The 12,693-nt window shown below is 32.6% G+C and overlaps 4 protein-coding genes across 4 annotated transcripts; 1 reads left to right on the top strand and 3 right to left on the bottom strand.

Annotated features, from left to right (window-relative positions):
* Positions 1–236: 236 nt before the first annotated feature.
* LOC114930511 (uncharacterized) lies at positions 237–7,974 on the bottom strand. The gene is made up of 5 exons (XM_029302273.2): positions 6,907–7,974; positions 5,737–6,064; positions 5,595–5,657; positions 4,433–4,595; positions 237–3,877 (listed from the first exon to the last, which is right to left on the bottom strand). Exons 2-5 carry the CDS (start codon positions 5,817–5,819, stop codon positions 992–994), a joined length of 3,195 nt encoding a protein of 1,064 aa, XP_029158106.2. The 5' UTR covers positions 5,820–6,064; positions 6,907–7,974; the 3' UTR covers positions 237–991.
* Positions 7,975–8,092: 118 nt separating this feature from the next.
* On the bottom strand, positions 8,093–9,226 carry LOC114930515 (peroxynitrite isomerase THAP4-like). Its single transcript, XM_029302288.2, has 2 exons — positions 8,454–9,226; positions 8,093–8,384 (listed from the first exon to the last, which is right to left on the bottom strand). Exons 1-2 carry the CDS (start codon positions 8,850–8,852, stop codon positions 8,241–8,243), a joined length of 543 nt encoding a protein of 180 aa, XP_029158121.1. The 5' UTR covers positions 8,853–9,226; the 3' UTR covers positions 8,093–8,240.
* Positions 9,227–9,301: 75 nt separating this feature from the next.
* LOC114930516 (peroxynitrite isomerase THAP4-like) lies at positions 9,302–10,889 on the bottom strand. Its single transcript, XM_029302289.2, has 3 exons — positions 10,306–10,889; positions 9,732–10,230; positions 9,302–9,594 (listed from the first exon to the last, which is right to left on the bottom strand). Exons 2-3 carry the CDS (start codon positions 10,110–10,112, stop codon positions 9,457–9,459), a joined length of 519 nt encoding a protein of 172 aa, XP_029158122.2. The 5' UTR covers positions 10,113–10,230; positions 10,306–10,889; the 3' UTR covers positions 9,302–9,456.
* LOC114930517 (uncharacterized) lies at positions 10,799–12,609 on the top strand. The gene is made up of 2 exons (XM_029302290.2): positions 10,799–11,219; positions 11,340–12,609. The coding sequence occupies exons 1-2, from the start codon at positions 11,088–11,090 to the stop codon at positions 12,102–12,104; spliced, it is 897 nt and encodes a 298-aa protein (XP_029158123.1). The 5' UTR covers positions 10,799–11,087; the 3' UTR covers positions 12,105–12,609.
* Positions 12,610–12,693: the final 84 nt, after the last annotated feature.

Below are 12,693 nucleotides of genomic sequence, written 5' to 3'. Positions count from 1 at the left end.
ATCTATTGTTCAAACTATAATTATATATGTGTATATATATATATTTTTTAATGAGCACAGAATAAAAAAAATCTGACTTTAAATGATTATTTAAAGAAGTCTCTTAATAGTGTTTATTTTACTCCAATATTACTTAGCATTTTTACTCTAATTTTACAGATAACTAATATATTAAAAAAGATAACTAATATATTAAAAGTATTTTTTAATCTTTTAAAATCTTGAATTAATTATAATCTTTTCTTTCTATATAAAAACTATATTCTAATATAATTTCTTTCAAACTTAATAAGTATTTTTAAATAATAATCGATTCTTACAATGTAAATCTATAGATTCTTACAATTAAATCCATGTTATTTTTAATAAGAACGAATCTTTTCACAATTCTATAGGCGCATAGTTCTCTCATATGTGCAGATAATTAATTATATTCAAATTTAGCTGTACATTAATCGAAAATATTGTATATGCATAATAAAGCATCTATAAAATAATATATAATAATTTTATTTGCATCTTGTTTTGTCATTTTATTCTGCACCTACATATATAAATATAGATTTATGATAATATTTCAAGCAGAATTCCGATGAGATTAATTATTTTCGTTTACTACAATTCATAAACTTTAATTAAAGCTCTAATTAAAATTGAATTCGCTGTTCATTATTACAAGCGAAATAAATATTGAAATTCAGCAAAAATTGAAAGCATATCTTTTTGAACTAGAGTTGCCACATTGAAAGAATTACTGTACTTTTCTTCATCTATACTTAACTTAGTCTCTTCGAGAGATATTGCACACACATTTTAATTAAAATCACTGTTTCGGACACTTCTGGTGAAATTGATCTTGATCCTCGACATAGATTCAGTCACTTTCTTCTTTGACGCATTTAATTTTATTAACAGGATCTTGCGATTACTGCACCTTTACCTTTATCTCTTTATACAAATTTTATATATTTCTGTTGCGCGTACTGTATATTTAATTAAAATCAAAATCACTTTCCGTATTCGAGACGTTTCTCTCGATTGTCGTATCTGTGTCAGAATCCAGCAAGGATTTAATCACGTCCTTCTTCTTCTTCGTCCCGTTGACAGCTTCCGCTTGCTGCGATTCATCTTCATCTCTGCCCGATTTGTGTTCCGACTCCGGATCCCCCTGTCTCTGCGAGGTTTCTTCCGTTTCCGGTTCTCCGCGATTTTCGACGACGTTATCGTCAGGATTGTTCTGCTCTTCCTTGTACTCTTGCTCGTACATATTATCATACACCTGATTAGGACCGTACGGAACTTGTTCGGTGTACTCGTACGCCTGATTACCAGAACTGTCTCCGTACCCTTGATTGGGATCGTATTGCTGGTTGGGATCATCTCCGTATCCTTGATTAGGATCGTAATTGTAATCGTACGCTTGATTCGGATCCTGCTCGTACTGCGCGTTAGGATCGTGCTGATATTGCGGATTATTAGGATCTTCAGGATATTGCTCGTATTGATTATCCACGTATTCGACATATTCTTGTCCTTCTTGAGCGAATCCTTGCGTGGCATAGCTCGCATATTCTTCGTTACTAATGTTACCTCCTTCATATGCCATACTTTGCTCATAATATTGTTGATTTGGATCTTGTTCGTATTGTCGCTCTTGACTTGGATCCTCGACATATACTTGCTCAGGACTGTATTCATTATCTTTCATCATATTCTGAGATCGATCATCGCTCTGAGGTTCCTGGTTCGAAGTCGTCTTGTCGTGATCCTGATTTTCATTATTTTCCCTTGATTCGCCAAGTTCTTCATTTGCCTGGAATGCGATCGCGGGTTCGCCGGCTTCATGTTGATTCGACATTTGATAGCTCATGTTTTCAGCATCCTTGATAGGAGGATGTGTTTCATGGGACTCGTTTACATCCATCTTCTTCGACTCCATCTCCGCTTGAGGAAGCGTGTCTTGAGGAAGATGCACGTTCTCCACTTTATCATCTGCGCCGCTTTGCTCGGTGAACGGTGATTCGTTCGCAATTTCATCGACAGTTCTGTTCTCCGTCTCTTCAGCATCCTTCTTCACCGCTCGATCTCCGTCAGAATCGTCCAAATGTAATTCTAGAACTTCCTTTTGCACGCTCGCGAGATTCCACGGGGCCAATTCCTCGGCGACGTCGAACAGGCCTTCGATATTCGATTCTTTACCGGTAACAAGATCGAATTGTTTTTTCTTCGATGCATTTTTCTCATCATTGATCTGTGATTCATTAGCCAAGGATGTAGTTGTTTTTTCATGCGTGTCATCTTTCTTCACAACAGACAGTTTTCGCTCTCGAGATTCGGCTGAATCGTCCGCATTATTCCAGCTCTCTTTCGCAATCTCCGCGTTTCTACGCGTTTGTTCTAATTCCGTTGAGTGTGTCGCAACGTCCTCTCTAATTTCGTTTCTCGCCGAGATCCCGCGACCTTCGGCCTCGCATTTTCCTTCGAGCTGCAATGTATCGTCCGTCGTCGCTTCACGATGTTTAATTTCGTTCCCAGCAACTTCTGCGGGTAAGTTGTCGCTTTGCCCGGCTGTATCTCGCGTCACCTCCTTCAGTCCAGGCGTCCTGGACGCGAGATCGCTGGCCAACGCCAGGATCCTGTCCATCTCCTCGGACATTCGCTCCATTCTCACCCGATTCTCGACCGGAAGCTCCACAGCATCCTCCGACAAACTGACGTTCAGCACATCACCACTAGTATTCTGCTCATGATCCAGCTCCTCCAAGCTCGTCACTCCATGCTCCCGATGGATTTTCCGAATTTTATTAATGTATCGGTCCAATTCGTTCTCCAGTATCGCTGTCGTCCTTGTCCTGCCGTTCTCGTCCAGGTTATACAATCCTGAAACATCGATCGGCGATCGTTGAATCTTGGCACCGTCCGCGCTTTTCAAGAATAGATGCTCGTTGCGCCTTATCAGATCGTCTACGTCGTCGCTGGTGAGGGAACGTATAGATCCTTCGTCCTCGGACTTGTGAGGAGTATAATCCATATATCCTGGTAACGGACCGACTTGATTAACGACACTTATATTGGGATCCACTCGATATGTACTCGATTTCGCTGTCATCAAAGAAGGTTCCGCAAAATCGGACGGATTGTATTCCCTTATTCGCGATTGCGGACGAGATAGTAATATATTAGGATCGTGATATTGTAACACGGTCAAAGGATCGAATCGTCGTGGAACAGGCTCTTCGTATCGCACTGCATCCCCAGCGGGAAATTGCGCTCGCGGCGAGAGACCAGAAGATGCTTGCACCGATTCTACGTGCTCTTTGAAGAATCGATTAACGGGAACAGCATCGGGTTGAATCTGGTCCGAGAACGTCGTCTGCAAAACCGGTGTTTTCGTGTGCGATATACGAAATTTACCATCCTGAACATCTTGAAGAGTCCCGTCATGACCGAAAATCGTTCGCGGATATTGACGGGCATTTGGCGAGGAAATTGCTGACACTTGAGCGAACTGTTCGCTCGATTGACCGATCGGTGAGACATGCGGTTCCCGTAGAACGTACGTCTGATGATCGACACCGAGAGGTGCAGCTAATGACGTAGTTGGCAAGATCGGAGAATGATTTAATGAAGCGCCGTTTACAGCGATTTGATCGTGCAATTTGGACGTGGAGGTAGACTTTGGTTGATTTGATCGAGCGGACAGATGTGCTCGCGGTGACAAAACGTCTCTCGTTTCCGCTACATCAGGCTGCGTTACCGTGACGATTTTCCTCGTGTATTTATCCTCATTTTGACTGACGATTCCGCTGTCTCCAGTAACGCTACCAGGTTGTTGTCGATTGGCGTAAACGCGAAGCAGATGAGCTTCATATTGTTTCTGGAAAGGAGCCAAGAATTTTGCTCGTTAGAAGACATAGGTTGATACTTATTTGATACTAACAGCTATCTTCTTGTGATTATAAGAGAAAAGTGCATACATATGTGCAATATAATATATAGAAAATTTAAGATATTAAAATATTTGACATTTTTTATTATGTAACCAAAACACAAATATTGAAAAAAATTAAAAACTTAAGTATTTCTTTTTTCTATATACTTTTATTTTATACCTATAGAAGAATGATTATTTTGAACTCTTATAGATATAAAAAATAGAATAAAATTTTTCTTTGCAAGAAATTTTCCAAAGTTTATTTTATTAAAATCTCTAAATAACTCTTAAATGAATGAAGAAATTAATTTCTTTTTAGTGAATCAATTTAGAAAAAGCTAACAAGGTAGGTAAATTTTTTCAATATAATTGCTAGTACTTTTCAACAACTTATTTTCAATGCAATAAATTTAATATTTTTTATATAAGAAAAATATTTCAATATTATAAATTATTTTAAATAATTATAAATCGGAAATTAAAATAATAGACACTTACTCTGAGAACATTGAGTCTGTCTTTTTTCGCGCTTATTAATGCAAGCTTGTTCATGACCTTGTCTAATACTGCGAGAAGCTTATGATTTCTCTCATCTCTCATACGTTGTTCTTCTAAATATTGTATATATCTCATGCGCAATTGATTTATGCAAGAATTGTGTCTGAAATAAAAAAATCGAGTTACGTCAAATGATAAGTTTAAGCTCCACAATTACTCTTACTAAAGAAACATTTTTTTCTCTTATTTGTACGCTTATAACATAGATATTTGTAAATTTTACAGTACTATATATAAAATTAGAATTAGAAATAAAAATTATGTATTATTTTCTTTAGTCGATACTTTTCGGTTATTTATATCAATCAATCAAGAATCTAATGCGATCTGCGTACAATCGAAGAGCATTTCGTGACACCTTGAAAGCGGAAGGTCGCGTCTTCGTGACAAATATACCTAGCTAAAGCATCGCTTTAAAACAGACTATGGCATGAAATATGTGCGCGTTCTTATCCTGTCTTCACGATCGATGAAGTGCTCGGATGTCTCGGCCAGACACGAATCGGGACACGTAAACAACGAGGAAACGGATTTCGCGAATGGAGATATGTTGGACGACGATGACGAGAATGAGATTATGCTCGCAGCGTTATTGATCGTAACATCCCGCGTAAAACCGGGTTGCCATTGAATCGATATCGAGTATTTTGGGTAATTTCTTTACATCGTTACTGCACTAGATGAGACGAAATTATTCGTTCTTCTTCCGCATTTTAAATTCGAAAAATTTGCTAAAGATTTTAGATAAGAACTTAGTTCATAAACTTAGTCATTATCTAAAGTTGATCATGTTTATTAATGTATTACTTACACACAATATATAATTAAATAAAATTTAGAAAATAATAGAGAAATAATATAATTTTTATTCTTCGAAAACAAAATTAATTTAAAGAAGTTTAAATTGGAAAAGAAAATAAAAATATGTATAATATATTACTATTAATTTTTATGAAACGAATCATAATAGGTCTTATGTCACGTGACGTATTGTACAGACTTTACACAGCTGATTTTATATTGCATTACTTAAATCTCTCAACATCAAAAAATCAAGTTCAGAAAATTTTTTAATTTCGGATTAATCAAGATACTCGCTCACCTATTATGAGATTCTCGCACAAGCACGTTGAATCTTTCTTCCAATCGTATTCTTTCCTCTTCGCTGAAAAATTTACAATATTCATCATTATTTTCTTGCGACATATTCAGTGTATTATTTCGTTAAAGCTTGGTGTACTTGCCTCTTTCGCAATTTCTCCTGAAGTTCAAACATCCTCTTATAATAGTTATTGCCATCGTAAAGCGGTGCCATGCTACGCGCCATTCAAAAGTCAAAAAGTCCAAAGTCGATTGAGCGCATCGAGAGGTGATATCGATCGATTCAATGACGCAAGTTCAAATTGCGCGTGGACCAAACGCGTCGTGATTCGAAACACAAGATCATTACAGTCTTATGTATTCGAATAATTTAGCAAGCATCCATTAAAAAAATGAATGAATCCGAATGATGCAGTCGCACAAATAAACGCGTTTCTATTCTTTTCTCCACTTTCCATAGTTCTTAAATACCTTGAATAAAATCAAATTATTAAAATACAAAATATAAAAAATATTAAAAAAGCTGATAAGAACCGGGTACAGATATTAAGTACAATACAATTATTTTTAAAGTCCTTCATCATTATTTTTAACGTTTTGGTTCTTTCTTTGGACCATCCTTAGTATCAAAGAGGGCTGGAGAAGGAAAGAACAAGAGCAAACATCTTTATATTCGTAATTAAACAAATAGTACTCATTGTCAGTCAGTATTATTTATCCAAAATAAGTATAATTTATCCAAAGTGAAAAATTTAAAAATAATTTTACTGCATCTATATATTACATATATTTGTGCCTGATTTTTATAACGTGTTTTGTATATTTATGTCACAGCCTTTTCAATTTATTATTTTTTTTAATATGTTAATTCTTTCGAGAGAAGATAAATTCAAGAGATACAAAACATGCAAACTGTTAATAATTAAATTAAAAAAGATTGTGAAAGAAATATAAAATATTTAAAATAGAATTTTAAAACAAATTTGTTACCCCTAATATCTACATCTGACTTATTTTATATTTATGTATACATCAATCCCTTTTCAATTTAATATTATAGTTTAAAAAAAATTTGTTAGATAAGTACATATTTAAAATAAAGATATAAGTCCTTTATATATAAATGCCCAAAAATAGAGGAAATATAATAAAGGAAGAAAGGAAATATAACATTTTCTCGAAATGTTACAAAATTAACAATCCTGCATGACAATTTAAATACGCGACAGATGTTTGCTGAACTCAAAAATGATTTAAAGAAAAAAAAACAATCTAAAAATCGCATGCAAAATAAATTGAGCAAAAGAACATACGTATATTAAATGTCACCAAGTTGCTCGAATCATCTTATTGAATTAATGGCGGCATATGACGACGATGATGACAATGTAACAAGCACTTGCGGTTTGGTAATGCGAGATATTTGAAGATTAATTTCGATATCCGTGTCCTCGTGCCAGAGAACGATCCTTCGTCATGCCGACGCAGCGAGCAACTGTCACGATCGACATCGGTTCAACCGCGGCAGGTCGGGGCTATTTCAGCGGGTAAACACGCAGGTGTTACATTCCCTACCCCCTTGTGCCGAGTGAATTCATGCGACTAAGCAGTAGCGGTTATTTAATTCAAGTTTCTTAATATTACGAAACACGTAAATATACATTCTCGACGCATTCAAACGATTATCATCTCAGATTAACATGAATCACGCATTCTTTCCATTTAAAAAATTGGAAAATACAGTATTAAATAAAATAATTACAAATTAATATATAATAATTAAATTCAAAATTATAATATAAAGAGAAACAAGAAAATGATTTAATAATATTATTTTATATATTCTTTTTACCAAGAGAAAAATTTCCAGCCTCGCAGCTAAAATAAACATTTTTCACTTCATTTTAATTTGCTAATTTTTAACATAGAACTTTTAAACAAAAATCAAAATTAATTCCTTCATTTCTCTTTTGATATATTATGATCTTAAATTGAATTAAACTAGATATGCTGATAAATTTCGTTATCACATCATTTAAAATGTAGCATATTGTAAAAATATTCCTATACTTCGATTTTTTATATTAAATTCCATTTCGCTACATTCTACATACAATCGTATGATTAAAAAGTAAAAATCAATTTAAAAAAATTTGATATTTGGACGTAACGTAAATGTATCACAATCAATAAAAGTCATATTGATCGTTAATGTAATAAAATATAACTAAATTTCATCGATCGAATGAAAAAGGATACGCTTAAGAATATAATCTGTGGCGCAGTTCTCTGTGCGGTCACGTCGCGTGCCAGCCGCGAATTTTCTACGTATTGTGTGCGCCGACCTCCGACCTTTTATCTACTTGATTTATCTTCGTAACATGGAAGACAAAACGTATATATAATTTTGTATATAAACTAATATTAATACATTAATACATTAATGTATATAAACTAATATTAATACACATTAATGCATTAATGCATTGTACTGATAAATTAGATCTAAATATTTTATTGTACATTTATTAGCTACATCGAAGAATGCGTTTACATTTCGCATCTTTTAAAAACTTTATATTCATATCCTACTCCGAGAATTGTAACAAAAAATGAAAAACGTTAACTTGTATAGTATTTTATCCTCCTATTCCTGGGTCTTCTTGGCATATGGACAAGCGACTTTCTTATACTTCGCACGCAAATGTTCCGTCAATTCTGGCGTTTTTGACGTTGCCATGTAAAAGATTAGTTCCAAAGTGTCACCATCGAATTTAAATACTCGACGCGTCTGTTAAAAATAAAAAACACATTAAACATTGAACATGATTATTAAGCGATATTTAGAAAAAAATTGTACCTCCGTTAAAGTTGGAAAAGATGGTATCGATGCGTCTGTCGCCAATATATTGGTGCTTTTTAAATCGAAGGTTTTAGCATCGTTCATCATCAGTTCACCCTGCTCGACTGTGAACAGACCTATATTATCAATCAAACTCAGGACGATCTTGTTGGTCCCCGGTAAAATCTGCAGGAAGCCAGTTTCCCGATGCATCGGCGTGCCCGATTCCGGATGCCAACTCTGCGCAACGTAATTGAATAACGGTTGACCAAGGGACGTGATATTTATCTCATCGTAATAATTGAACGACTTGATGGTCGGATACATCCCGACCGCGGGATCCTGCGTTATCCACGTGCCCTCCAACCAGGCCAGTATATGTAGCAACTCGTGCAACGGTAATATTGTCATATTCATTTTTCACGGCTGTTGGATAATGCAAATCCAATGCAAGTGATCAAAAATTTTAATATTTAATACGTATCCGCACTCGAAATGCGCACAGAGATGCGTATTGTATACTGGGAGATCGTCGCACAAAGTATCCAGCATTTATATTTTTCTGAGATGTCTCATCTATTACAATATGATTATATGTTTGCATGCAATAATTCTTAAGATCATAAATCATTTGATATTCACAACAGAAATTATGACGGTCGATTGCAAAGGAATATAAACTTCGTGTATTATAAAGTTATTATGTAATAGCAGTAAACTCTATTTTTTGTAGTAATTTTGCAAGATCTAAATGACAGATAGTATTAAGATTTACGGATACATAATAGATTCGTTATGTAACATGAGCACAGATAATATCACTGAAAATTATTACATGAATAGTGAATGGCTAATTCGGTACGTGCTTTAACCTGCTATTTCTTAATTTTATTCATTTGTAATACTTTTACTATTATTACAAAAATGTATTATCTACTTACAGGAAATTATAAAGTAAATGGTGAAAACTATACAATAAAACGTACATTTTTCACATTTCAAATGTTTGTTCACATTTCTTTCACATATTTTTTATATCCTCTTCCTTCACTTTTACATACTTTGCTCGCAAATGTTCAGTCAATACTGGGGTATTCGCGGTCGCCATATAAAGCACATGCTCTAAATGATTTCCATCGAGTTTGAATTCTCTACGTATCTGTAATCATAAAAAAATCATAAATTTAAAAAGTATAATTTATATATTAATTCAAAATAATATTTATATAAATGTGAATTATTAAATTAAGTATGAATTAAACTGAATAAAAGTTTAAAATATTTTTGAACACATACCTGTGTCACTTGCGGTGGTTTTGCCTCTTTCATTCTTAATATATCAACGCTGTTCAAGTAAATTGTATTGTTAATTACTTCACCCTCTTCAATACTTGTTAAACCAAAATTATGTGCCAAGATAAGAAATACTTTATTAGTTTCTGGATTCACTCTCAAAAAACCTGTTGATTGAGCCATTGGTTTTCTTGGTTCCGAAACAGAGTAGCTTCGAGCAGTATAATTGAACATGGGTTGTCCTATACATGTAAAACTTATTTCTTCATAATATTTGAAATCTTTAATAGTTGTATATTTGCCATTGCCATAGTTGTCTATTCTCCATGTTCCTTCTAGCCACGCTAATGATTCTAATGCTTTGGGTAATGGTAAACGTTCCATGTCTCCAATCTGTTTTATTTTTTTGTTCCAGTTATATCGATATAAATATATATGTAATGAATAAGAGTTTTAAGCAAATATCAATTTAAATTTGAACAATTTCTTAGCAAAATATAACCTGTAAATTTAATTATAATTAATATTAGATATGACATGTTTATAAAATTAATGACTGATAAATTATTAAGCTTACCTTATCAAGCAAATATGTATTATACTTTTATGTTATATAATTGGTGTAAAAAATTTTATTCCAAGTAGAGATTCCCTATTGGGATATTCGAGTTTATGCTTTATAAAAGCATGTAATGTTTCATCTTCTATCAAATTGTAACATATTATACATATAAAAATCACAAGTTAATAATATTCAAAATAATTCTCTTTTTCTCTCTTCTGACCTAACTTTTTTATTGTTTGAACACTTCACAAATTTGTGCAAGCAGTAAAATTCAACAATGTTATTCTTGGTTATTCTCCAACAATTTTAATCGTATTTTTAGTAAGAGACAATATTATTGCTCATAAAATCGAGAAACTGTTATTAAGTGCACAATAATCTCATTTCAACTTCTCAAATATATTATTTTGTTTTTCGAATTTTTTTTTAATTTTAAACAAAACAAACGCATGCTCATGTGCAGTGCATATATGTAAATCATATCAATTATCAAAAGCGCATGCGCGCGTCAGCCATCAGCTGATGACATGTGATGCCTCGTAACATGCTCCAACATGTTGCTAATCTTATGTGCTCGCGCACATTATCAATTTTTATCACAATTAAAATATAAGAGTTTCATTTCTAGTCGACAAAATATATTAAAATTTTAATTTTTTCTGACTGAATTTTCATAATTTTTTACCAAATCTATTAAAAATTTATCAGAGCATCAGATATCAAATGTTTTTCACAATTCCTTCGTTGTTTTATATTTATATTACATATCTTTTCTGAATTATTGAAATGAAATCATGATTAACGTGAGCGTGAGTCAGCTCGTGAATCAAGTGGACAAGAGCAATTTTACATTGTACGCAGAATGGGAGGATACGCATTTTAAAATAATATTGTTGAGACCATGCACAGTACCATTGAGCGGAGAGGTATACTTATAAATGTCATTAATATTTACTCATTCAATTGTGTATATTACTTGTGTCACTCATGATTATCCTGTATATCTTTTATTACATGTATTCTTAATGATATCTTTATTTTTTTAGATGCACACAGAAAATGCCAATTATTTTCTAAATCATTTGGATGAGTCTTTTGAAATATATTTGGAGAAAACTAGACATGCATTTTCTGGTGAAAATGCTGACATACATTTCTTTCTGCAAGATGATACATTTACATGGAAACAGCAAAATATTCTTACGCGTGGGGAAATTGCAGTATATCCTCTTTCAAATATATTAACTATTTCTGATATTTTTAAACAATTATTGGAGCTTTATCAAAAATGTAAAGAGGAGATGCTAACATTGAAACAAGAGAACAAATGCGTGAATGAAAACAATATAAAGCTGACCACAGATGTAGAAAAAATGATAAATATAAAAGATGAAATGGAAAAGGATCTTTACATGAAATTTCTTTTGCTTTTAAATGCAAAGAAAGAAAAGATTAGAAAACTTCACAAAGCCTTAGATAGCAACAAACAAACAACAAAATCAGTATATGATGACACTACTGATGATGAAAACGAGAAATCAGATGTAGAAAGTATGAAAATGCATGATACAGCATTTAATTCAAGAAAACGCAAAGTGGATTATAAAAATGAGCAAAAAATTACACCAAAGAATAATAAGATAAATTTCAAGAGATGTACAAATTTCTCTTCTAATGAAGACATAAATCCTGAGCCTTCTACTAGCAAGGACAAGTTAACATTACAAAATAGAGATGTATATCATACAAGAGGCTCAAAACGAGTCCTTGATTTTTCAGAAGAAGAGTCTCAAGAAGATCTATTTTCTTAATAACAAAATAATCATTTATTACATTTTTGCATACTCTTTCTTGCATTTAAAAGATTAACAGTGCAATTTCAATATATTTACAAACATATATGCATATATAAATTTAACGTATAAGACGGGCAACAAGAGCCAAATCGCGGATGACAATGCGTTATCCTAACTATATATGCATATGTTTTTCTTCAAAATTTCTACTTATTTAGAGTATTAATTCTTTTAAATTGTGCACACATATCTATATAAATCAATTATATATTTGAATTAAAAATCTAGTCTAAAACAAAATTATAATATATAGTAAAAATAATTATTGCGTTATATAGAATATAATTTGTGTGTAATAATATATTATACAAATTTTAATTATATTATTAATTATATATTCTAATTGCATATGATTTTTGTAAACATTACAGCTATTGCTGCTTAATGTAATAAATTATATTTATATGTGTATTGATGATAAAAAACATTCTTATAAAATATAAAATTGAATATAAAATAATGAGTTAATTTTTTAATAAATATTTTAAGAATTATGATTTAGTCTTCCTTTACACAAATTCTCTTATATTTAGTAAAAATCAAA

The sequence above is a fragment of the Nylanderia fulva genome, unplaced genomic scaffold (genome assembly GCF_048542155.1).
Source record: "Nylanderia fulva isolate GAGA-0341 unplaced genomic scaffold, ASM4854215v1 Scaffold30, whole genome shotgun sequence".
Lineage (NCBI taxonomy): Eukaryota > Metazoa > Arthropoda > Insecta > Hymenoptera > Formicidae > Nylanderia > Nylanderia fulva.
Note: the sequence above shows the minus strand (reverse complement) of the source record. Positions and strands in the feature narration are given on the sequence as shown.